This window comes from Phyllobates terribilis, unplaced genomic scaffold (genome assembly GCF_046119375.1).
Source record: "Phyllobates terribilis strain yellow unplaced genomic scaffold, ASM4611937v1 Scaffold_11__3_contigs__length_659146591, whole genome shotgun sequence".
NCBI classification, from domain to species: Eukaryota; Metazoa; Chordata; class Amphibia; order Anura; family Dendrobatidae; genus Phyllobates; species Phyllobates terribilis.
This window is the reverse complement of record NW_027362771.1, coordinates 346,217,776-346,245,274: the sequence shown is the minus strand read 5'-3', so window position 1 is coordinate 346,245,274 and position 27,499 is coordinate 346,217,776. Positions and strand designations below refer to the sequence as shown.

The 27,499-nt window shown below is 46.3% G+C and overlaps 1 protein-coding gene across 4 annotated transcripts in view; it reads left to right on the top strand.

Annotated features, from left to right (window-relative positions):
- The window catches only part of AP3B2 (adaptor related protein complex 3 subunit beta 2), a 127,152-nt gene extending 100,015 nt beyond the window's left edge, over positions 1–27,137 (top strand). For 3 of the 4 annotated variants that reach the window (XM_073652854.1, XM_073652855.1, XM_073652852.1), the window contains exons 26-27: positions 471–609; positions 24,490–27,136. In XM_073652854.1, the coding sequence (XP_073508955.1) occupies positions 471–609; positions 24,490–24,640 (290 nt within the window). In that variant the 3' untranslated portion in view covers positions 24,641–27,136. Of the gene's footprint in view, positions 1–470; positions 610–24,489 lie in introns of all 4 variants that reach the window. The other variant, XM_073652851.1, reaches the window with a different exon arrangement.
- The last annotated feature ends 362 nt before the right edge of the window (positions 27,138–27,499 follow it).

Below are 27,499 nucleotides of genomic sequence, written 5' to 3'. Positions count from 1 at the left end.
TTTTCAGCACTACTACTTGCTACATCTAAAAACTCTGTGTCACAACTGCTGCACCCAGTAAACTAAGTAATACATGGCTGGAATCAGGGTCTCTTTTCCTACATTATGCTGCTCTCAGATGAAGTAGCAAAAACCTGGTGACAAATTCACTTTAAGTCGGTTTAACTCAGGGTTTTTTAAACATTATTAGCAAGTGCAATTGACTACATGTGTTAAAACATAGAAATCCCATGAAATAAACCATATACCACTTTTACTGCTTTTTCTTTTTTCCATTTGTCCTTGTTAATTGTTTGCCATGTTAAGAGTATTGTTTCTATGTTTAGTCAAATTACTGCAATATAATATAAAGGTAGGAATGTTTCAGTTTGACTTGGAGTGTATTCATTTTATAATGTCTTGCAACAAGTTATTTGCCTTGCACTACAATAGCTTTAAAAAAATAATTACATGTATATTCTGTAATGCAGGTAAACTTACTGGTATGAATGAGATCACAGAACGATTGTCAGTGTCTGGGAAATATCAAAATGACCATGTCATTGTACAGCGAATCACATCTGCTGCTAACATGAACCGTGTTCCTTGTGGTGCAGATAAAGAATACAGGTAAGAAGCAATAGAACAAAATGAAAATTGAAAAATTCCTAATAAAATCACAAATATTTGTATACCATTGGAATCATCATTTTAGAAGGCAAAGCCGAATAGCAGCTCCTGTGTAGTAACCTAGGCAGGCATATTAATTCTAGCATAGGGGTGAAGGCTGCTGGCATGAAAAACTGTGGTGAAGAATCTGGGGACAGAAGAAATAATATACTTTTAATATATAAAAGACTTCTACATTTCCACATGACATACTAGTCAAAACTAAAAAGTAGCCAGAGTAATTGATGTTAGGACCTTTCACTGCATTCTTTATTTTAAACTGTATATTTCAGTAGAAAGGAGTTGAAGAGCCGATTAAAACGTGTGTTTTTCCTTCCTTGCACTGGTTCACCGAGATATGGGCTCCTGAATTTTAGGATATTTAAATTTCCCTTTCAACCATGGGGCATTAACAGAGATTCTTCCCAGGGGCATTTACTTTTCCCTCTTTAAGACGCTGCCTAATCATAAGGAGGTAGCATCATAGAGGGGATAAAAATCAAACACCTACGGAGAAGATTAGAACAGGCTTTTTCAGCATGATCTGGTGAGATTTGATGTGCCTGACTTATGATGAGAGCTCCTCACTGCTGGCTTTTCCTGTTATTACAGCACCAGGAGAGGGAGAGGAGAGCTGCAGTGTGTCAAATCAGGGGGCACTGTAATGTCATGCAGAATCCAGCTAAGCTGAAGTAATCATTTGGTCCACCACTCTAATGATGCTGCAGAGTTGAGTTGACATTACAGCATCGGGAAAGGAAAAGAGGAGAGCTGCAGCATGGGACCACCTGGAGCAGTGAAGATCATTATTAGGCCAGGGTCACACAGCCGTCAATTCTCTTATGCGAGAGAATCAAACCAACTATGCTAATGACACTCGGCTCAAACTCTGTCAAAGTCACATGCGAGAGAATCATAGCACAGGTGTGGAGAAGATGGAGAACTTAATTTCTCCTTCTTCTCCATTGTCTATGTGTGCATACATTGGACTACACCCGAAAGACATCCGAATGCAGTCCAATGTTTTACACACACACATAGACTTGTATGGGTGGTCGTGATCCGAATATCAGCTGCACTCGCAGCAAGCTACAATTGGCATGAGAAAACAAACAATAACAAATCTGCACTGTAACGGGTCTGGGAGGTGGAACCTCTGTGCAACTATACAAGGGGGCAGTCCTTGTAAGGAAGCGGGTGGCTCCCAGGGAAGACGGGCAGGTAGTCACGGCAAGTGACAGGGACAGTCTCTGGGTAGAGGGGCAGGTAGTCACGGCAAGTGACAGGGACAGTCTCTGGGTAGAGGGGCAGGTAGTCACGGCAAATGACAGGGACAGTCTCTGGGTAGAGGGGCAGGTAGTCACGGCAAGTGACAGGGACAGTCTCTGGGTAAAAGGACGGGTACTCACAGCAAGTGACAGGGACAGTCTCTGGGTAGAAGGACAGCAGGCAGGTGGCTGGTGAGCGCTCCCAGGTGAGCGGGCGAGAGTCTCTGGACGGGCAGGTGGTCACGGCAAGTGACGGCAGAGCCTCCAGGTAGGCTAGCAGACAGGTAGCAGGTGAGCGCTCCCAGGTGAGCAGGCAAGAGTCTCTGGACAGGCAGGTGGTCACGGTAAGTGACGGCGGAGCCTCCAGGTAGGCTAGCAGGCAGGTAGCAGATGAGCGCTCCCAGGTGAGCGGGCAGGCTTGCAAGAAGGTAAACGGATATCAGGCAGGTATCAAGCAGGAATCTGGCAGGTAACAGGCAGGAATCTGGCAGGTGACTGGCAGGTAACAAGCAGGAATCTGGCAGGTGACTGGCTGGTAACTGGTAACGGGACCTGAGGGCTGAAGCAGAGTGAAGGCTTTGCAACAACATTGCTCGGGCACCTCCATTTTGGAGGAGGTGCCTTAAATATGGGAGGTCCTCCGGCAATTGGCCGGGGACTCCTTAGGACGGCGCGCGCGGTCCCTTTAAGAGAGGGGGAGCGTGCGCGCCCTAAGCACACTGCCGGGGAAGGAGCGCGTGCCGGAAGCAGCGGGGAAAGAAGCCCTGGAGGACGCCGCGCCAGGAGCGGGGAGGTGAGAGGGACGGCGTCTCTGCCTAGTACGGGGCAGAGACGCCGATGCTACATGTGACGCGCCCCTGGGCCTGTGTCGCGCTGCGTTGCGCACGCGGGAGCTTACCCGGAGCCGGATCTGTTGAGGGTTGTAGTCTCGTGGCGGTGACCCGGTCCGTGCCCAGGGAGTCAAACTGAGCGGCGATGTATCAGCGGTAGATGTTGGACGACTACGCCACCCGTTGAGTACAGCTAAGGAGCTGCTGCTGCAGGGCAGACCGCTGAGGCCGGTGGTAGGATTGTGCAGCGTGATAGTATAACCCCCAACGGGAGGGGTATGGCCTCAGGGCAGCCGACGTGGATGATGGGGGTAGCAGGAACCACTCGGAGACGGTACGGTGTAGTTCAGGGTCTTTACTGGTGACAAAGATAGACCCTCCCGGAGTACTGGCTAGCGATTGGGGCCTGGTCAGTCCTTGAGCAGATGGGATCTCCCCTGGCCAGGCGGAGTTGTAGGCCTCCCAAACTAACTGTACTCTTCTGGCTACCTTGCTAGAGGCGGGTATAAGTAGCCCACGTCCCTGAGTGTACCGTGTGGTGCTCACCCGTATGGCCGGTGACTCGGGGCCTTCTAGTAGCTTCCGCTCCACGACGGCGGTGCTGGTCCCATTCGTGTGACCGTGCCTTCGGGTTTCTTGGCCAGAGGACCTGGAATCCCCTGCCTGACGGATTCTGCTGCTGGGTAGGAGTTAGTCCCCACAGCCTCGGACTCCGGGTCCGGTAAGAAATCTTCTCAGTCAGGGCGAGCTCTGCAGCTGCCAGCCCCTGACTCCTTGTAACACTGCTCCCACAGAGCTCCTGATGTTCTGTTCCTATATTTGCTTCTTTTCTCTGTCTCTACTTCTTCTCTACTCACTAACCCTGCCTCAGCCCTAGGTTTATATAGGGGAAGTTCTTCCCCTCCCAGGACTGGGCAGGAGGTGTGGCATGCATAGGATTCCTGACCAAGAGACCTCCCACCTGCTCTCAGACATAACATTGCTGTTACTGTGGAAACCAGATCCCTGGGGTGCCACATTCCCCCCTAGTGAAATTTAGTACTCCGGGACTAAACATATTTTAGAAAAACATAACAAGATATAACAATAACAATACAATAAAGAAACACATAAAGGTGGTCACGGCATGTCCGTAACCGGGTGCAGTCTTTGAAGAAAGCAAGGTGTCCATTTCACCAAAACAGGGAGACGTAACCAGGTAGGGGTCTGTCCTGCCCCGAGTCCTTAACAGTCTTTAGTCCGTCCTGGGTTACGCTCCAACTATGTACACAGGATTCCCGGTAAATCCACCAAAGACTCCTATAAACAACTAGAAACACATAATTATACACAAGCAACAAGAAAAACAGGTAACCACAAATAAAACAATTTATACACTTCAAATCCTCCAACGTGCGGGTAACTGGCCTCTAGTGGCCCTAGTGGACCTACGGAGCTGACTGTCTGGCCCTGAACTACAGGGTGTAGGAGCTGTTAAGGGTAAACTGGGCAGCGGTCTACGGGCCCTTTGGCTCACTAGGGATATGGCAGGCTCACTGCAAGCAGAGGGTTGATCCTCCTGGTCTGCTGGTGTGGGGTCTTCCGCCTCCTGGACCGGCTGTTCTTCCAGCTCTACCTGTTGCTCCGTAGGTGCTTGGGATGCTGGTTGGAGGAAGGTGAGTACGGATACCACAACTGCACCATTGACTTGAGTCCAAGACCGAGGGAAGTCTCCGAGCACAGTACTAACCATATCTTCCCTTTCCTCTACGGGTCGATGGTCTTCCTGTTCCTCTTCAGGGTTCCGTAGCTGTTCAGGACACTTCTTCAGGTGATCCCGGGATACAATGGTTGTGGTCTCCCCTCCGTCTTTACTGATGGTACAGACCTTCGGGTTCTCGTGGCTTGAGGGCAGTACGGTGTACGGGTCCTTCTCCCACTGGTCGTCCAACTTGTGGAGCCGTCTTTTTTGCTCTTCAAGACCTGCTCTCCGGGCACCAGGGGAACAGCGGGAGCATACTGGTTGTAAGTTTTCTCTTGTCTCTCCCTAGCCTGACAGAGACTTCGCTCCACGCTCTCCTGTACTTTCCGGTACTGCTGCTGCCTCTCTGTGTCCCAGTCTGCTTCTGGTGAAGTGTCCTCGGGTGTCAGGACTCCCATTTCCAGGTCAACAGGTAACTTACCAGGTCTCGCCCTAATTAGGTAAGCCGGGGTACAGTTGGTGGAACCTACCGGGATGTGGTTGTATAGGTCCACCAGATCGGGCAGCTTCTCAGGCCACAGACTGCGTTCTTCCAGGGGCAACGTTTTCAGAAGATCCATTACCACCTGGTTCATTTTCTCACAAAGTCCATTAGTTTGCGGATGATAGGGTGTCGTCCTTATCTTCCGGCAGCCATACAGATTGCAGAATTCCTGGAAGACCTCCGCTTCAAAGGCAGGTCCCTGGTCCGTCAGCACTTGGTCCGGGTACCCGTGTGGACGGCAGAAGTGCTGCTGGAAGGCTCTAGCTGCTGTTTGAGCCGTTAAGTCCTTGACGGGGACGACAACCAAGAACCGGGAGTAATGATCCACGATGGTTAACGCGTAGACGTAGCCACTTCTGCTTGGGGTCAGTTTTACATGATCCAAGGCTACCAGTTCCAACGGCTGCCGGGTGACGATGGACTGCAGGGGAGTCTTCTGGCTGGCACGGTCCTTCCTCCTCAGGTTGCACGGGCCACAGTCTCTGCACCACCTCTCGATGGTTCCCCTCATGCCTACCCAATGGAACCGCCCGCGCAGCAGGAACTCCAGCTTCTTCCATCCGAAATGCCCAGCTCCATCGTGGTATGCCTCCATCACCATGGCTGCGTCTCGTCGTGGCACCACTACTTGCCAGATTAGTTCATGCGTCCGGGAGTTAACCATCCTGCGGCACAACTTCCCCTTGTAAAGGAACAGTCTACTCTTTTCTGCCCACAGTTGCTTGGCTTCCTCCGGAGCGTCTGGGTCAAGGCGAGCCTCTGGCTGAGTCAGCATCTCCTTCACCAGCCGGGCAGCAGGGTCACTGTCTTGCGTTTCCGCCCAGTTGTAGTGAGGTAAGGGGTTAAGCGTAGCGCCTTGCTTACTCGTTACCCGATGGGAATACTGGATAGTCCCATGACGGTGAAACGCGGGGAGTTCGACTTCTTCCAGTCCCTCTGGATCTTCTCCTACGTCCGGTAGGTTTGGCATCCTGGACAGGGCGTCCGCGTTGGTATTGGAGCGTCCTGCCCGGTATTTGATGGTGAACTCGTAGTTGGACAGGCGGGCCATCCATCTCTGCTCTAGGGCACCGAGTCTTGCCGTGTCCAGGTGTGTCAACGGGTTGTTATCCGTGTACACGACGAACCGGGAAGAAGCGAGGTAGTGCTTAAAGCGTTCGGTGACTGCCCACACCACTGCCAGGAACTCTAGCTTAAATGAGCTGTAATTCTCAGGGTTTCTTTCGGTGGGTCGCAGTTTTCGGCTGGCGTAAGCGATTACTCGCTCTTTCCCCTGCTGGATCTGGGACAGCACGGCTCCTAGCCCGATGTTACTTGCGTCGGTGTAGAGGATAAAGGGCTGGCTGTAATCAGGGTACGCCAGGATTTCATCCCCCGTGAGGGCCATCTTCAGCTGGCGGAAGGACTCTTCTTCCAACTTCTCCCATCTGAAGGGCGGCTTCTGGTTCTTGGCCTTCCGGGACTGGCCTATCAGGAGGTCCTGCATAGGAGCTGCCTTTTTGGTGAAACCGGGGATGAACCTGCGGTAGTAGCCTACCAACCCGAGGAACTGCCGCACTTCCTTTACACTGGAGGGACTTGGCCATTCCTTAATTGCGGTGATCTTATCAGGGTCGGGAGCCACTCCGTCAGCGCTCACCACGTGTCCCAGGTACTGCACCTTTGGTTTCAGGAGGTGACACTTGGAGGGTTTCACCTTTAGGCCGTAGCTTGCCAGAGCTTCGAACACTTCCGCCAGGTGTTTCAGGTGGTCCTCATAAGTCTTAGAATATACGATGACATCGTCCAGGTACAACAGGACCGTCTCGAAGTTTCTGTGGCCCAGACAACACTCCATTAATCGTTGGAAGGTTCCTGGTGCGTTGCAGAGTCCGAACGGCATGCAGGTAAACTCGCTAAGTCCCATCGGGGTGGTGAATGCGGTCTTCTCCCGGTCCGCCTCTGCTACAGGAACCTGCCAGTACCCACTAGTGAGATCCAAGGTAGAGAAGAAGTTAGCAGATCTTAAAGCAGCCAAAGACTCCTCTATCCTTGGTAAGGGGTACGCATCCTTGTGTGTGATACGGTTGATTTTCCGGTAATCTACACACATCCTCATGGTGTTGTCTTTCTTTTTGACTAAGACTAGTGGAGCTGCCCAGGGGCTACAGCTATCCCTGATCACCCCAGCCTCCTTCATGTCTCTAAGCATCCCCTTGGCGTGTTGGTAGTGTGCAGGGGGTACGGGTCGATACCTCTCTTTTATGGGAGGATGGTCTCCCGTGGGGATGTGGTGTTCTACCCCCTTGACTCGCCCGAAGTCTAACGGGTGTTTACTAAACACTCTCTCGTACTCTTGAACCACCCGATAGACTCCCTGTTTCTGGTGTGAGGGAGTGGAGTCAGTACCCAAATGTAGTTGCTGACACCAGTCCTCCATTGTTTTCTTAGAGCCGTTACCTTCCTCCGGGTGAGATGGAGGCAAGGGTTCCACAGATTGTATAGCATTTTGGTTAATGGTATATAATTTGGCTAGCGTGGCATACCGGGGCAGGTACACTTCCCTCTTCCCGATATTGATTATGCGAACGGGCACCCTCCCATGGCGTACATTAACCACCCCCCGTGCTGTCAAGATGGTGGGCCTACTGTCTGAGTAAACTGGTTCTACCATTGCCTGGTAATCTCTACCTCTCAGACCAATAGCTGCCCGGCACCAAATCATCATTTCACTTTTTGGGGGCATGGCAATAGGGAAAGGGTCACACATTCTCACGCTACCAATCTCACCGCCGGAGAGTTCCACCTGTTGCCGTCGCATCAGTGCCCGGATCTCTTTTTGGAGCACTCGCTGCTCGCCGGAGCTGGCGTTCTTGGCAACCTGCTGTAAAAGGAAAATCACCTCTGCAAGACAATTTTCAATTACATTAGTTCCTAGAGTTATCTTTGGGTGACTCTCGTGTTTGTCAATGTCTACAATGATCAGTCCCTGTGCTGCCAGTTCAACTCTACCAATTTTAATGGTCACCTCTTTAAATCCGATCTGTGGCACGGGCTGACCATTGCTGGCGATGATACTCAAGTCGTCGTCAGGGTAGCGGGTAATATCCGAGTCATTCCAGTACTGCTTGAAGAGCACGTACGGGATGGTGGTGACCTGTGACCCGGTGTCCAGTAGGGCACTCATAGGAATGCCATCCAGTACCACAGGCAAGACTGGACGTCCTCCCACATATTTGTCGCGCCAGTTCGATGGGCCTGATGATCTTTTTCCTAGGGGTTGGCCCTCTACCCTAGGTTGTGCCAGTTTAAAGGACAGTACCTTGCCATATGTCCGGGTTGATTACAGCGGCGGCAGATGGGTCGTCCGTCCTCGTTGTATCGGTCGCTGGGTCTTCCTCTGGCCGGTGGGGTCCTCCTTGGTCGACGCCACGGGATGTCCTCCAGTCCGGATGCCAGCTGGATCTTCCCTGGAGTAGAAACCTGTAAAGACTGCACAGTTCGGGTTAGCGCAGCAACGCTTTTAGCTAGCTCTTGGACCTGATGGTGCAGGTCTGGAGCCGGGTCATTGCTCAAAGCCTGCGCATCAGCTCCCACAGGCCCTGCCGACAAGGGCGCCGCCTCCTGGTGGTAAGTAGTAGTGGGGCGTCTGTGGGTCACAACGCCACCTGGTGCCGGTTCTCGGAGCACCCGGATGGCTCTGTCCTTGAACTGTGCAAATCCCAGATGAGGGTCCTGTAAGGCCATTGCCCGCAACTGGGTTCGGTGGGCATTGCAATATAAACCCTCTATAAATTGTTCAGTCAACAGCCTGTCCTCGTCTCCCACGCCGTCAGGGTCGGTCTGCTTAATGGCTCTCAGGGCCTCTTGTAGGTTCAGGGCATAGTCCCGTATACTCTCATGTGCCCGCTGTTTGCACCCGTAGAATCTAAGCTTGATCTCGGCTGAGGTGCGGGTATCAAAGGTGTCCCTCAGCCGGGTTAGTATCCCTGCGACAGTCCTCCCCCCAGGTGGCCAGGACTTTACCTCCCTTCGGGCTGCCCCAGTTAATTGGGCCACCAGGATGCTCACTTTTTGCTCTTCTGTGAGGGGGTACACCTGGAAGAGGCTATCCAGCTTTTCTCTAAAGTCATGCAGGGTATGTGACTCCCCTGAGTACTGGGGTAGCCAGGCCGCTCCCGGGATATAGGGCATGGTGAAAGGCATGACTGCAGCAGCGATGGCACTGGCGGGGGTTGAGGCAGTGAAGCTCTCCTCCGTATCCGACATCCTCCTCCCCCCTAGTGGACCGTGGCCTACCTTGCGATGATCCTCTTCCATAGGCCGCGGCTCCGCAGTAGATCGTCAGGGTTGAGGACCTTCCGTCGCGCTCCTGTGACGTCGGCGTCTGCTGGGCTCCTTCCAGGACCTTACGAGACGTCCGGACGTGAGGCGGGGCTTCAGTTCTCGCGCGCTTTCGGAGTCCACGCCCCTCTTCTTCCCGCGCGACGTCTTCAAGATGGCGTCCAACGGCGGGAAAACTCCACGGAAGGCGGGAAGAAGGCTGAAAATGGCGCCGGATGACGGGAATCTTCACCAATGGCGGGAAGAAGGCTGAAGATGGCGCCGGATGGCGGGAATCTTCACCACAGGTAAGTTTGAACAGTCTCTTTCAGGCACGCAGTACCCGGTGGTTGCGGGCACGAAATCCTGCCGACTACGCCAAAAGTTGACGCGCCCCTGGGCCTGTGTCGCGCTGCGTTGCGCACGCGGAGCTTACCCGGAGCCGGATCTGTTGAGGGTTGTAGTCTCGTGGCGGTGACCCGGTCCGTGCCCAGGGAGTCAAACTGAGCGGCGATGTATCAGCGGTAGATGTTGGACGACTACGCCACCCGTTGAGTACAGCTAAGGAGCTGCTGCTGCAGGGCAGACCGCTGAGGCCGGTGGTAGGATTGTGCAGCGTGATAGTATAACCCCCAACGGGAGGGGTATGGCCTCAGGGCAGCCGACGTGGATGATGGGGGTAGCAGGAACCACTCGGAGACGGTACGGTGTAGTTCAGGGTCTTTACTGGTGACAAAGATAGACCCTCCCGGAGTACTGGCTAGCGATTGGGGCCTGGTCAGTCCTTGAGCAGATGGGATCTCCCCTGGCCAGGCGGAGTTGTAGGCCTCCCAAACTAACTGTACTCTTCTGGCTACCTTGCTAGAGGCGGGTATAAGTAGCCCACGTCCCTGAGTGTACCGTGTGGTGCTCACCCGTATGGCCGGTGACTCGGGGCCTTCTAGTAGCTTCCGCTCCACGACGGCGGTGCTGGTCCCATGCGTGTGACCGTGCCTTCGGGTTTCTTGGCCAGAGGACCTGGAATCCCCTGCCTGACGGATTCTGCTGCTGGGTAGGAGTTAGTCCCCACAGCCTCGGACTCCGGGTCCGGTAAGAAATCTTCTCAGTCAGGGCGAGCTCTGCAGCTGCCAGCCCCTGACTCCTTGTAACACTGCTCCCACAGAGCTCCTGATGTTCTGTTCCTATATTTGCTTCTTTTCTCTGTCTCTACTTCTTCTCTACTCACTAACCCTGCCTCAGCCCTAGGTTTATATAGGGGAAGTTCTTCCCCTCCCAGGACTGGGCAGGAGGTGTGGCATGCATAGGATTCCTGACCAAGAGACCTCCCACCTGCTCTCAGACATAACATTGCTGTTACTGTGGAAACCAGATCCCTGGGGTGCCACACATGCACTACCCCATAATATAACATCGACCATGTTATACGGTCATGTGAGCTAGCCCTTGTAGCACATATGTCAATCTCTGGCCCGTGGGCCAAATATGGCCCTCAGGGTGAGTCGGGCGGGTCCTCAGAATATATTTGGTCTCTGCCCGACATCGCACTTACAACTATAATTGGGATCCTAGATGCCGATACAGTTGAAAGCAATGATGGAGGAGGGAGCGTCAGATGATGCTTCCTCTCCCATCTTTCCTCTTCTGTGTCTTACATCTAAGCACAGCAGGCACGATGACATCATTACAATGCACACGCTGCACTGAGATGTACAGAGGATCTGAAGACATCATGAAGAGACCAGACAAGTGAGGGAACGGGCAGAGGTGAGTTTTTTACTTATTTTTTCAATGTGGGGCCTATTATACTGTATGGAGCACTATGTGGGGCCCTTTACACTGTATGGAGCACTATATGGGGCCCATTATACTCTATGGAGGACTATGTGGGGCCCTTTATACAATATGCAGCACTACGTAGGGCCCTTTATATTGTATGGAGGACTATGTGGGGCCCTTTATACAGTATGCAGCACTATGTGGGGTCCTTTATACTTTATGGAGGACTATGTGGGGCCCTTTATACAGTATGCAGCACTATGTGGAGTCCTTTATACTCTATGGGGGACTATGTGCGGCCCTTTATACCGTATGCAGCACCATGTGGGGTCCTTTATACTGTATGGAGGACTATGTGGGGCCCTTTATACTGTATGGAGCACCATGTAGGGCCCACTATACTGTATGGAGCATCATGTAGGGCCCACAATACTGTATGGAGCACTTTTTGTGGCCATTATACTGTGTAGATGTTAGAACCTTGCTCTTAGGTTTTTTTTCCTTTGCTGGTCACATGACCTTGTTGGCCTATTTAATCCTGCTCCGCCCTTCTGGCTTTGCTGGACTTCATTGTATAACTACTTTCTAGCTAGCCTGTGCTCTGTATCTAACTCTGTTAGTTTGCTTGGTCTACGGACCTCAGTGTTCTATATATTTTGTTTGTTTGTCTGTCTGCTACTATTTCTGTTAGGAGGTGTCCCATTTTCCTCCCAGTCCTTAGTACTTGTAGGGATTCCTTCCCCACATCTATAGGTCTCCGTACAGACTAGCTTAGGACTTTAGCAGGTCTGATCGCAGGATCAGGTCCCCTGTTACATCGTAGGGATAAAGCTGAGTTCTATCGTAGGGACAGATCTCCTCTCTTTCCTTAGCTCTGGTAGCAGAACATAACAGTAAGTCCAGCCTGCAAATTCTCTAAGGAAAGATTTTTCTGTTCCATCATGGTGTCGGTTCAGGATTTGGCTCATCGCCTGCAGGGACTCTCTCTGGAGGTGGCCGAGCTCCGTCAGCACGTGAGTAACTGTCCTGGAGCACATTTCTTGGAGCCTAAGGTATGTTTGCCGGATTTATTTTTTGGTGAACACCGAGAATTTTTTTCATTTAGAAATGCTTGCTTATTGTATTTTCATTTGAGACCCAAGTCCTCTGGGGATGAATCCCAGCGCATAGGGTTCATAATGTCACTTTTGCGCAAAGAGCCTCAGGAGTGGGCCTTTTCTTTGCAACCTAGTGATACATGCTTCAGATCAGTGGATAGTTTTTTTTCTGCTTTGGGGCTATTATATGATGATCCTGACCGTGTCGCATCAGCTGAGACTGAGTTGAGACGTTTGAAACAGGGATTAGGTAATGTGGAAAAATATTGTACTCATTTCCGTCGTTGGTCTACTCAAACAGTGTGGAACGATTCTGCTCTGAAAAGTCTATTTCTTGCTGGGCTCAATGAAAGGGTTAAAGACCTGCTAATTGCTTATCCTACACCTGAAGATTTGAAACAGGCTATGCAATTAGCTATACGGGTGGATAGGAGACTGCGTGCAAGGGTTAATGAGAGCAAATCCTCTGCTATGTCAGTTTCTGGTTATGAGAATGTGTGTACGAACAGTGGTGAACCGATGGAGATTGGATCGGTGGCACCTCGCTCTCAAGAAAAAGACCGTCGATTTTCTGAAGGCTTGTGTTTCTATTGCGGAAAATCTGGTCATTTGATTAAAGGCTGTGAGCTTCGTATCAAGAAAGAAAAAAAAAATGGTCAGTCATGCCCGTATTGCCTGTTTAAATTCCAAGGGTGTATTTTTAGCTGCTTCCACGATTGCTCAGGAAAAATTAATGGAATTTCGGGTGTTTGTTGATTGTGGGTCTACTCTGAATGTAATTGATGGGGGATTCTTGGAAAGACTCAATTTAAAACCCGAACCTTTATCATCCCCCATTGCTGTGGTTTCTGTGGATGGTTCCCCTTTGAAGAATATTACTCTCAAGGTCTGTGAATTTCCTCTCACTATTAATGGTGTTCACCATGAGAAATTGGATTTGGTAGTTTTGAATAACTTGCCTTCTCCAGTAATATTGGGATTGCCCTGGTTAAAATTTCACAATCCTGTACTGGATTGGTCTACCAGTGAAATTAAATCCTGGAGCCATAAATGTTATGACAAGTGTTGTAACGGGAGTATTGCAGCTTTGGATAGGGGAGAATTGCCTGTTCCTATTCAGGATTTTTGGAGAGTTTTTTCTGAGAAGGAATCGCAGGTTTTGCCTCCCCATAGAGACTATGATTGTTCTATTGAATTTGTCCCTGGAGCGACTCTTCCTAAAAGCCGTTTATTTAACCTTACTATTCCTGAGAGGAAAGCTTTGGAGGAATACATACAGACAAGTTTGGCCGCCGGTCACATTAGGCCCTCTAAGTCTCCTGTGGCGGTTGGATTTTTTTTTGTAAAAAAAAAGGACGGCGGTTTACGTCCTTGTCTGGATTTTCGTGAGATTAACAAAATTACTGTACGCAATCCTTACCCACTGCCATTGATTCCTGATCTGTTTAACCAGTTAATGGGGGCCAAGTGGTTCTCTAAAATTGACCTTAAGGGGGCATACAATCTGTTGCGCATGAAGGAGGGTGACGAATGGAAGACTGCTTTTAACACTCCTGTGGGTCATTTTGAGAATCTGGTTATGCCTTTTGGTCTTACTAATGCTCCTGCATTTTTTCAGAATCTTATTAATGACATCCTTAGACTTTTGATCGGCAAAAATGTGGTTGTGTATTTGGATGACATTTTGATTTATTCGCCGGATCTGGAGTCTCATTGGCGGAGCGTACGTGAGGTATTACAGTTGTTAATGGACAATTCGCTTTTTGCTAAGCTGGAAAAATGTGAGTTCGCTGTACAGAGAATTAGTTTTTTGGGTTACATTATCTCCAGCGAAGGTTTTGAGATGGACCCGGTTAAAGTTCAAGCTGTACAGGAATGGCCTAGGCCTATTGGTTTGAAATCGATACAGAGGTTTTTAGGTTTCGCCAATTATTACAGAAAATTCATAAAAATTTTTTCTAGTATTGTCAAACCTCTGACCGATCTCACCAGGAAAGGTGCTGATGCGGTTCAGTGGTCTTCTGAGGCCATTGAAGCTTTTGTGTATCTCAAGGAGAGGTTCACCTCTGCTCCCATCCTTATGCAGCCTGATGTGACTAAGCCGTTTTTGGTTGAGGTTGATGCTTCCTCTGTGGGGGTTGGCGCAGTATTGTCTCAGGATAACGGGGATGGATTACATCCCTGTGCCTTTTTTTCAAAAAAATTTTCGGAGACTGAACTGAATTACGATATTGGTAATCGGGAATTATTGGCTATTAAACTCGCATTTGAACACTGGCGCCACTTCTTGGAAGGTGCGGAATTTCCCGTTCAGGTTCTTACGGATCATAAAAATCTGATTTATCTTGATGCTGCCAAGCGCCTGAATGCCCGTCAGGCTAGGTGGGCACTGTTTTTCTCGCGGTTTAATTTCTCCGTTACTTACATCCCTGGTACTAAGAATGTTAAGGCGGATGCCTTGTCTCGCAGTTTTTCTCCCATAGTCGGTGCTGAGAAAGAGGAGAACATTTTACAAGAAGGTGTTGTGATAGCTGCTTTGGACTCCGTTTTGGAAGATGAGATTCTTAAAGCACAGGAGAATGCCCCATCTAACACTCCTCATGGGAGGTTGTTTGTGCCTGGGACCTTTAGGAGAGATTTGTTTGTTGAGTGTCACGAATCTCGGTTGGCAGGTCATCCCGGAATCTCTGAGACCAAGAGACTGGTGGGTCGCAGTTTTTGGTGGCCTGGATGGCAGAAGGAAGTCATTAAGTGGGTGCGTCAATGTACTATATGTGCTAGATCTAAGTCCTCACATACTCCTGCTGCGGGGTTGCTTTGTCCTTTGGAGGTTCCCAGTGCTCCTTGGACACATTTGGCTATGGACTTTATAACTGACCTTCCCCCCTCTGAGGGTTTTACTGTTATCTGGGTGGTCGTGGACCGTTTTAGCAAGATGTGTCACTTGGTTCCCTTCGTCAAACTGCCCTGCGCTAAAACTCTCGCTAAGGCCTTTGTCAAGGAAATTGTCAGACTTCATGGCGTTCCTACTGACATTGTTTCTGATAGGGGTCCTCAGTTCGTGGCTCGTTTTTGGCGTGCCTTTTGTGACAGGTTGGGAGTTCATTTGTCGTTCTCGTCCGGATATCATCCTGAATCTAATGGCCAGACAGAAAGGAAAAACCAGGATGTTGAGCAGTTCTTGCGTTGTTTTGTGGCAGACAATCAAGAGGGGTGGTCTGAGTTTCTGCCACTTGCTGAATTTGCTCTGAACAATCATACATCTTCTTCTGCTGGTTGTTCGCCTTTTTTTTGTTGTTCTGGGAGACATCCGTCGTTTGGGTCGTTCTCCAAGTTGGGATCTGCCGTGCCTGAGGAGGAGAATTTTTCCGGTGATTTGGAGAGAGTTTGGACGGATGTGCGTGGTAATCTTCAGGAGGCCAACAGAAAATCTAAGGACTACTTTGATAGGAAACGACAGGAGGATTTGTTCGCTGTTGGTGACATGGTTTGGTTGTCCTCTAGGAATCTGCGGTTGAGGATTCCTTCTAAGAAATTGGGTCCCAAGTTTGTAGGGCCCTTTAAGGTGCTTCAGGTTGTCAACCAATCTGCTGTTAGGTTGGAGGTTCCTACCTCCTGGAGAATTAATCCAGTATTTCATGTCTCTCTGTTGAAAAAAGCTGTTGTATCGGATTGTGACGCCTCTGCCTCTGTTCCTCCGGTGGTGGAGGACGGGGAATATGAAATTTCTCGCATCCTTAACTCTAGACTGTATAGAGGTAGTTTGCAGTATCTTGTGGTCTGGAAAGGTTTCAGACCCGAGGATAACTCTTGGGTGAGGTCGGATGATGTTTCCGCGTCCAGACTTATCAGAGCGTTTCACAGGAGATTTCCTGATAAGCCTGGTCCTAGGGGATCCGGAGGATCCTCTTAGAAGGGGGGGTACTGTTAGAACCTTGCTCTTAGGTTTTTTTTCCTTTGCTGGTCACATGACCTTGTTGGCCTATTTAATCCTGCTCCGCTCTTCTGGCTTTGCTGGACTTCATTGTATAACTACTTTCTAGCTAGCCTGTGCTCTGTATCTAACTCTGTTAGTTTGCTTGGTCTACGGACCTCAGTGTTCTATATATTTTGTTTGTTTGTCTGTCTGCTACTATTTCTGTTAGGAGGTGTCCCATTTTCCTCCCAGTCCTTAGTACTTGTAGGGATTCCTTCCCCACATCTATAGGTCTCCGTACAGACTAGCTTAGGACTTTAGCAGGTTTGATCGCAGGATCAGGTCCCCTGTTACATCGTAGGGATAAAGCTGAGTTCTATCGTAGGGACAGATCTCCTCTCTTTCCTTAGCTCTGGTAGCAGAACATAACAGTAGAAGGCTGTATGTGGATTACATTTGGAGAATCATACTGTGGGGTCACAATTCTTTGTCAGGGGGATTGAGGGAGGGGGTACAGTAGGGTCATCATACCGTGTGTGAAGGGTACTGTGGAGGAATTCACTGTGGGGATATCATACTGTGTTTGGGGGCACTTTTGTTTGCATCATACTTTATTCCAATATTTTAATCTAAGATCTATTAATTAAAATGTACTTTGTTCGTGGGACGAGCCCTTTAAGTTTGTTTTCATATGAAAAAGTTAATCATTATATTTGATAATAACGAAAAACTTCTTCAATTGTAGACTTTTTTTTTTACAAAAATCAAGGTTGGCCCGTGACTTTGTTCAAGCTGTTAATTTTGGCCCTCTGTGTATTTGAGTTTGACAACCCTGCCTTATGGGATGGCTCAGATAATCATCAACCTTGCTGTCCTTCGGCCCCTCCCATGTGACACACTGCAGTTCTCCTCCATTCCTGGCGCTGTAATGACAGGAGGTGATGACAGTGAGGAGTTTTCAGCCTTGTTAATTGAGCCTGTTTTGACCTTCTCTGTTGACGTTTGCTTTTTTCCCCCTCTATGACTTTCTTATGACTGGGCTGTGTCATAAAGGGAAAAAAGTAACCACCAGAGAAGAATCTCTGCTAACACCTGGAAGTTTTGACCCAACTCTTGTTGGACAGTGGGGTTCTTTAGATGCCGCAAACAGACAGTTTTAAAGGATTTGGACACTTTTGGGAACATTTTTCTTTTTACTTAAATGCATGTATTGTAAGTTAAAAATAATATTTGCTGTTAGGTTTCATTAAATAATTTGCACCATTTGACTTTTACCGGCTGTTTGTTTCCCTGCACATTGGAGACTGCAGAATGAGATTACCTGAAAATCTGTCAGTGAGCTGGTTCTGGCAGACAATCCTGAACTCTTTTATCTGTCTTTTACTGAATTGATGCAGATTTATGACCACAGATCGCATCAATGTGGAGTTGAACTTTGATGTGGGTCATAAATCTGCTGAGAGGAACTCACCAAAGGACAGATAAGAGTTACACAAACTTTCCATCAAAACAAGGTAAATAAAGATCCTCAGATAACTCATTCTGTAGCCAGATATGTGCAGGGAAACAAAGAACCTTTAAAGGCCAATTTTTGCAAAAATTTGAAAAAAATTAAATTATTATTTATATACCATAATTATTTTTATACCATAATACATGCAGTTTAATGAATAAATATTGCCCTTGAAGGATTTCAAAGCCTTCAAAAAATATTCATATTTAGAAAGAAATGGCTTGCACATTTCTTTATTTTACAATAATAAAAATGTCTTTTATAGGACAGTGATAAGTCCTCATTAAATGGCACCATTTTCCAGGTAACAGACTATGTTTAGTGTTGTGGATATACAGCAAGTTTTTTACAAAGCCTCCATGGTTTCAGGAAAACTGCAGTATACCTGGTGAAGTATTGCAATAATTGCATGTAAAATACGCAACATGTGGATACAGCCTTGAGGCGCAATTACTCTGAAAAATTATCGTGACAATCTCACAATAAACTTGCAGTGTAAGCAGGCTTCCGATCACCCGATGAACGAGCAAAGCACTCGTTCATCAGATGAAATTATCTTTTGTGCCACACAAAAGATCATTGTTCTCAGCTATGCATCGTCCTAGCGCTTCCGAGAATAATGGCAACCTATGTGCACTGAGCGTTATACAAGACAGCACGGGATTGCAGCGGATTCTCTCTGTGAGGTAAAACATTTCCCTGCCTGTTTGAAAATGTTTTACCTCACAGAAAGAATCACCTGCAATCTCATGTTGTCTTGTCTGTATACTCTTTTGCTTCCTCTCCTGCCCAGTTGCTGTGGTATGATAAGGGGCACATTTATAAGATTCTCAGCACAGGAACATTTTTAACACAATCCAATTGTGAAACTTATTTTTATTCCAAGACCTATTGATAAAAATGTACTTTGTGGGACATCGGTTTAAAGAGCAACAAAGAAAAGAGGTAGTAGTGCATTGATATAGTATTTGTTTCCCTACAATGAATATCCACAGAGTCTTAAGCCCCCGTCTCACATAGCGATATCGCTAGCGATATCGCTGCTGAGTCACGGTTTTGGTGACTCACCAGCGACCTCACCAGCGATGTCGCTGTGTGTGACACTTTGCAACGATCAGGCCCCTGCTGTGAGGTCGCTGATCGTTGCAAAGTGTCCTGGACCATTTTTTGGTCGTTGGCCTCCCGCTGGCCAGCGGGACCAACGATCTGGCTGGTAACTATGGTAAACATCGGGTTACTAGGGGCACGCGCGCACTTAGTAACCCGCTGTTTACCATGGATACCACTCTGCTGCGGTGCACGGAGGCTCCCGCGCACCGTAGCAGAGTGGTATCCATGGTAAACTAGGTTACTAGGGGCACACGCGCACTTAGTAACCCGATGTTTACCATAGTTACCAGCCTGCTCCTGCTTGCAGCAGGCTGGTAACGGGAGCAGGACATCGTGGAACGATTCTTTCCACGATATCGCTGCTCCCCTGATCGCTGGTGAGCCTGCCTGTTTGACAGCTCACCAGCGATGTATTAGCGATGCAGCAACGATCCCTGACAGGTCGTATCGTTGTCGGGATCGCTGCTGCATCGCTTAGTGTGACGGGGCCCTTACTTTTACAAGCTAACTGAGATATTTTAAACACACAAGCTGGAGATAGGATAGAGCTGTATGATGTTGCATCTGATAGCTGTAAACGGACCCTCTGCAAACAGTACTCTGAGGTACTGAGTAAAGTTGGACATACACATTAGATAGCGATCAGTCGAACAATGCTTCTACCAATCATTCGGCCAACAGCCATTCCATCTGTCTCTAGCATACACAGGAGCCCTCGTCCAGCTGAGAGCCCATGTGTTCTGTATGAGAAAACTAGCAACAAACACCTTTGCCCGCAACTTATGTCTGGGACAACAGAGCGATTAGCAGCCCAAAATCAGACATGCCCGATCGACATCTCCCTAGATGATCAGTTGGCCATCGGCCCATACACATTAGACTGTAGGCCAAACACATTACATAGTAACATAGTAACATAGTTTGTAAAGCCGAATAAAGACTTGCGTCCATCAAGTTCGACCTGTTAGTTCTGTAATTGCTAAAGTTGATCCAGAGGAGGGCAAAAACCCCAAATGATTTGGCCAATCTTCACCTGAGGAAAAATTCCCTCCCGACTCTGAAACCAGCAGTCAGAATAAATCCCTGTATCAACCTACTATTTTATTTTATTTTTAAGTATATGCTGAAATCTGCCTGGTATCTAGAAATGCATCCAGTCCCCGCTTGAACTGGTGTAGTGAATCCGACATTACCGTCTCCTCACTCAGTGAATTCCATATTCTCACTGCTCTTACCATAAAGAACCCCTTCCTATGCTGGTGCTGAAACCTTTTCTCTTCCAGTCTTAGTGAGTGCCCTCTTGTTACCGTAATATCCCTCCTTTTGAACAAATCCCGGGCAAGATCTCTATACTGTCCCCTAACATATTTGTACACATTTATTATGTCCCCCCTCAACCTTCTCTTTTCCAGGCTGAATAGTCCTAGTTTTGCCAACCTCTCTGGGTATTGCAGTCCCTCCATTCCCTTTATTAATTTTGTTGCCCTCCTTTGTACCTTTTCAAGCTCATTTATATCCTTTCTATATATTGGGGCCCATAACAGAGCACAGTATTCCAAGTGTGGTCTGACCAGTGCTTTGTACAGTGGAAGAACAATGTTCTCATCCTTTGCAGCTATACCTCTTCTGATACATCCCATTACCCTGTTTGCCCTTACAGCAGCGGCCTGACTTTGGGCACTCCAATTTAGTTTGCTATCAATCAAGATGCCCAAGTCCTTCTCCATCTCTGAATTCCCCAATGATTTCCCATTCAGTGAGTACTGGTGACTTCCATTTTTCCTTCCCATATGTATGAGAAGGAAAAATGGAAGTCACCAGTATCACATTGATATTGCTGGGTTCTATTGACAGTAGTCTAATGTGTATGGGGGCCTTAGGGCTTCGTTCACACGAACGACTTTCGGTCTGTGTGCTCACGGACCAATGTTAGACTATGTGCTAGTGAGCAGGTGTAAGGGTGCCCTCACACTGCGTTCTGGCACTCGTTCGTTGGTCCTGACGGGGCTTATGTTCCAACCCGCCACCCCCGCAAAACAGGATTCGGGTGTATCTGCCAACCGGCCCATAGACTATAATGGTGCCGAAAGAGTGAAAATGTGCTCTTTCGTGCATAAGTATACCCCTTTTTCACATGTAAAGCGCCATGGAATAAATGGCGCTATAATAATAAATAATAATAATATTGGCAATTTGAAGCATGTCCCTCTGTTCCACATGAAAAACAAAATATTGTAGCATGTGCTTGTCTGGTTCAATTTATAGACCAGACTAGTGCATGGAAATAGTAGGCAGCTCTTGCATCCGTTTGCTATGTGGATAATATACGGAGCCAGCCATGTCCGCAATTTGCGTGACTAGTCCACAAAGTTCAGTGTTCGTCTTAACTTAACGGAGTATTCCCATCTCCAAGATCCCATCCCAATATGTAGTAGGTGTTAATAATAATATTAGCATTTACCTCCAGTTAGAAATGTAGTATCGTTTTTCTGATTGGCTATGTCTCTTTCCTCATGTGCAGGCATTGCAGGACCTTAGGTATCCATGGTTACGACCACTGATATAGTGACTGTTAGTTAGCTAGTTGCTAGTGGTCGTAACCATGGATACCTAAGGTCCTGCAATGCCTGCACATGAGAAAAGAGACATAGCCAATCAGAAAAACTATACTACATTTCTAACTGGAGGTATTTGATATTATTAATAATAATAATATTATTATTATTATTACACCTCTTACATATTGGGATAGGATCTTGGAGATGGGAATACCCCTTTATCCTAAGGGAAGTTTTATAACTGTTGTCGGAGCCACCATGCTGCTGTCCCTGCCTTCATATGATTCTCCCAATCAAGTATGAGGCAGGAGACACCACTGTGAAGCAGCATTTCTTTGAATTCTGGAAATTCTGCAAACAGCTGATAGCAATGGCAGTGTTAGTGGAGTTTTGTAAGTAAATAATGTAAGTTTTATGTCCCTGAGCTCCATCACTTGCTGTCTTTAGATAGGGCACAAAGCAAAACCAGTGCAGTGTGATGAGACTCTGCTCCCTCTCAAAAGCCAGGGGCATAATGGGAAATAATGGCTTCCGGGCTTTATAATAGGAGAACCACATCAGAGAAGGAGCCAAGATTGCAGATGGCCCATACACAAATATTTCTAACACTATTCTTTAGCAATAGGCTAAGCTGTGCTATAAGACTGAAGAATATTGCTGGAGTGCTTCTGTAGACTGTACTTTCAATTAAATTTAAATATATGAAAAATGTCAAATATAAATAAATAATAAATAAACTCCATATGCAAGTGTTTTTATCGTTCAGCCTATGTTAATCAGTTGTTTTCCTAATACAGTGACACAGATATTCCAGAGGCAGAGCCCACATGTATAAGGTAGTGGATGCATGGTGTGTTAAAGAGTAGTACATACAGTCTTTTTAGATGTTTTATTCTGCCTTTGTTAAATTATGTCCAAAAATCAAGTGGGTTTTCTAATTAGGATGAGAGTGGCTGATACCAATCTTCAGAGTATTACAGGTGCTATCATAGACTGCAGTTTATACATACACCAATCAGTTCTAACATTAAAGCCAATAAATAACACTGATTATCTCGAGAAAATGCTTCCAGTAAATATATTAAGCAGTAAATAAATAGCAGGAAAAATGGGCAATTGTAAAAGTGCTCTCACACTGCATTCTGGCACCCGTTCGTTGGTCCTGTCGGGGCTTATGTTCGAACCTGCCACCCCCGCAAAACAGGATTCGGATGTATGCAGCGATGGGCCCATAGACTATAATGGTGCCGAAAGCGTGAACATGTGCTCTGTCGTGCATCATTTCCAGGCGTGTACGACTACTGGAGGCGGACACTCAGATGAAGTAGACTGCATCTGGGTGTCTGTCTCCATTAGGTGTACACGTCCAAAAATGATGCACGACAGAGCACACGTTCACTTCGTCGGTACAATTATAGTCTATGGCCCCATTGGCACATACGCAGAATCCCATTTTGTGAGAGGGTTCTATCAACATATCTATATCCACTACACCCAAACAATAAGGCTATCCATTTGTATCTACAAATGGTTCATTAATATAAGCTATGTTATGGCTGATAGGTTTATATAATTTAAACATCCATTACATCATTGCCCACAACTCTACAATTAAGAGCTAATTCAGATGTCAAGTGATTTTTCTAGTAAGTAAAATTGGTCTGAGATTCAATAGTGTTTTTGATCACATTTTCATCAGAGTTTGCTCAATGTGTCAGTTTTTACCATCAGTTTTTCTTATCATTACCACTTAATTGTGTCCTGATACAAAAGGCCAAACAATCCAGATTCCCATTCCAGATAAGGACATAAAAAAACAGAAAGAACTTAGCCAGCATCATCCGAAAAATCAATGGTTTAATGGAGCTCCACCAACACGTAGTGTGATGATGGATCTCAAAAAAATCGTTTCATTTTTTTGGGATAATGCTAACTAGCTTTTCCCAGTAGACTCAAAATATAAGCATAGGAAAAAGATTTTTTGGTGTAAAATAGACTGATATTTGAGGGAGTCAAAGCTTTTGTAGTGAAAATATTTGCTTTGTTCAAACTTTTTTTTCTGATGGCGAGGAGAATAGCATAATCAATTACTCTACCCAGCAAAGAAACAGAAGGTCATTTTTTTATTTTATGATTTTCAAAAGGTATTCCTGGTTTGTTTGTTTTTTATATGAATAGGGAATCATACAATTTCCTTCCTATTATACATGCATGTAAAATTCTGCTCACGTCTTTCTTATATCAGTTGACCCCTGTTTGCACAAAATGTCTTAGCCCATGAATCAGTGCTGTGCAGTGCATTTAATGGTTAACAAAAAAACAACATGGTGTTAGTAATTTGTCCTCCCTTGGCATACACTTAGAAACAGTGTTACATATGTGGGGTCACCATACTGCTATAGGATTACTGTATAAGACCAATAGCGGAAAGATGATTTTATGGCACATAAAACAGAAGAGAACAATGGCTCTAGTGCCACCTATTGGGAGTAGCAATCCTAGTGGTCAATATTCACCCTTTAAAAGAGCCTTGCCACATGACTTAGGATACAAAGCCAAACCAGAATCTTCTCCAAAAACATCCATTTGCAAACAGCAGCCAGTCATTTCAGGATTCTTGCATCTCGTCAGCGCAAAGCAGGAGACTACTTGGCTGGTTTTAAGGCTTTCAAGAAGCCTTTGACAGAGGGTCTACAAAGTAAAGTTTCTTCTCAGGAGCCCAACAAACTGGCCTAGGGAGACGTATTGACCATCCAATGCTCCCTGGGAAAAAAGGAGTATGAATAGCCTCTTCAAAGAGGAAGAGAACAAGGTCCCTACATCCACCTATTGAAGGAGAAGAAGTTAATATTGACCCCCTAAAGGGCCTTGCCACATGACTTATAAATATACAGCCAAACCAGAATCTTCTGCAAAAGGAAAAGAGTTCTTGCCACTATTTGTATTTTATGGCTGTTCACATCTGCATCTAAGGATCCTCTGTTGCAGATTCTGTCACATTTGGCCAATAAAATAACACTCATGCAACGCTAAGTTTTCCATCAAAACACCAGAGAACTCTGATTGTTGATAGCTTCAAACCACGTGTCTCCTCACTCACACCATACTGCTGCTATTTATTTCTCCTGTTCTGCTTTCAGCTCTGTAAATACATTGCCCTTCAACATAGTACTATGCTATAGTGTGGAAATATATATATTCTATATACACACGACTTTGTTACTAATATTTGTCATATCTCTACAGATTTGCCGCTAAAACAGTGTCCAGTGGAACCCTGGTCCTGGTGACCCTGACTCTGAAGGATGCTACTTCTGCACTGCTGACTATCAATAGCGAAAAAATGGTGATCGCAACCATGTTAGCAAAGGACATTGTCCAGGCCCTTGCACAGTGATCAGTTTGTAGGTGATTATGGAACAGGGCACATGTGGTATTGGTTCGATACTTGCACTGAAACAACTGTAAAGATCAGATGCTGCGTGACTTATAGAACATCTACTATGCTGATAACACTCATTTAAAGGTTATCGTTTATTTATAAGACCATCATCAGAAAATCTTTTATTTATATGCCTAAATAAGAGGAAGATAAAATGGATACCAAAAGAGATAAAGACACTGTACTTGTATGGCCTTAATTTTACTTTGCCTCAGAAATGTCATTATTAACAAAAGTAGAACGGTGAATGCAGAACCAAGTATCTTTATGGCATATTGTTACAATCACAGGTCTACAGGTGTCTTCTATTATTTATATATTCAGAATTAATACAATGAGAGAGCCTCTTATAAATATTGTGTTTACAACTCCTTTAGTGTACCCTTCAGCAGTGGTTGACTTATAACAATATATTTATATACTGTAGTCAAGTTACAATATTAAACGGTTATTCCCATCATCATAGATGGATATTGTCAGATAGCGCTTATAAAAAGAAGCACTTTTGCAATTTACTGCTTATAAAAATATTAAGCCATTTTTGAAATATTAACACTTGTCTTTCTTTACTGCTTGTTACCTAGGAGACCGACCACTGCTACTGTCTAGCATTTAAGCACTGCGCTGAAGCTGGGCAGGATTAGATGGGAACAGCACGTTCCAGCGCTCCTTGCTAGCTTAAAAACAGTGTATACATGCTCAATAGAAGTGAGACTGTTAGCACTGTGCTTGTTCTGCTTTAGCAGCGGTGGTCGGTTTCCAAGGCTACGAACTGTAAACAAAAGTGTTAATGTCTCAAGAACGGATGTAAATTTTAATATGCAGTAAATTGCAAAATTGCTTGTATTTACAAGCACTATCTGACAATATCCATCTACGAACATGGGAGTAATTCATTAAAGGGGTTGTCCGGTCCAAACTGTTAAGTCTGCAGTCACAGTGTGTGCTTCGGGCATTCGCTGATTTCTGAGCCAGGACCGGAGGATAAGTCTGCAGTCACACAGAGAGACTATAGACTTATCGATTTGGACCGCACAACCCCCTTAAGTTAAACTGGGATGAGTATTGTCTGCTAAAAGTATAGTAACTTGAGATCATATCTCAATGGAAAACTAGAATTAATTCCCCAAAAAAATCAGACAAAGCCTGAAGCTTGGATAACTAAGGCTAGATACACATTGTGTTTGGGCCCACTGCCAGGCATATACATTCAGGAGGTATGCGCCCCACAGTGACCACAGTCAGGACTCATAAGGAACCACTGTAAAAAAAAATGCATATGGCATGGTATAGGTTTCCTTGCATTAGCCCTCTGTATAGGAAGGTGCAGTCTGCTGTACTTTTCTGTATAGCTACACAGGCAGTATTCAGGAGCACATCTGTCAGACGGAGATCGGAAGAACACACTTCAGGCCGCCATCTTGAGAATGGAAGTATAGCAATGTTACAGTATACATGGGAAAAGCTCCAGCCGTATATTGCAGGCTAAGTGCACAGACATAGTGTGCATCCTGCCTAATACAGAGAAAACAACTCATTACATAAAAAGTCAGAAAGAGCTGTTTGTAAGATGTAAATCACTGTCAGTACAGCGGACAGGAGCTTCTTCAGGGTCCTATGCAGTACACACTGCGCACCAGAAAAATATGTAGTTGTCCTCACCTGGTGTGCAAAGGAGCAACTCATCTTAACCCAGGTAAAGACTATTAGTGTACATGTAATACTGCACAGTACTTAGAGCTCCGAGCCAAGTGCTCCTGTATTCTGTATGAGAAAGCAACAGGCTGACACTTCGGACGGCGGCTTATCTCCTGGAGAACAATGCAATCGGCAGTCCGAAATTGAACATGCGCTATCGACATCTCTCCCTACCATCCGTCGGCCATCGCCCCCATACTCATTAGACTGTCAGCCAAATCCGTCAATATCGGCGGGTCCAGCTGCCATTAGGCTAAAGTGTATGGGAGCCTTTAGAGAGACATTGCTAAGGAGACAGTTGGTGCATCCATTTAGGTGTTTTACCCATGAATTATCCAAGAAGAAAGACGATTGTATGTTGAAAAGATTGTAATTTAAGACATTTGTAACTTGAGGGGCCACTGTATACCTTTCTCGAAAAGATATTGGTGAGAGGCTGTGTTCTGTGTATTCAGCACAATATATAAGTGAAAATTATAAGTAGTCAATACATTAAGATTACATTAATGAGAGCAAATATTGTTTCTATCTGTGCTGTGCTTCCATGACTGTAGACAGCTGCGTTCTTAGCAACACAGTATTGATAGACATACTGATGGGATGTGATACCGTGACAGTAGGACGCTGTATAACCCTGGGGTGACTCCAGGGGCTTCTTACTGTTTCCTACCCTGTGTACTGTTTTCAGTGTAAGACTATAGTTTTATTTATTAACATCTGTCAATAAAGTGAACATGAAGAAGCATAAGTGCTGTGTCATTTTTTTCCCCAAATTATTTATGATAAAGTGTACATCCAGTTTCAGATAAAAAGTTATACACTGCAGTCAGATATTACATTTATGAACTCAAAAAAGACCAACTGATGGAGTAGCCACCAATAAAGTATTAAAAATAATAGTTTATTTAGAAACATTAAAAATAAGAACCATCATGTACATACAGGTCTAGAAAGGAGGAAATAGTGGGAAACCATCAATATCCATAAATGTACAGAACTATCAGCATAGACCACATGAACGGTCCTTGTAATCAGTCATTATAATATAGCATCAAAGTGCCCACAACCTAGAATAAAACCGTAAAGGGTATGTGCTGTTTAGTGTAAGATATGTTG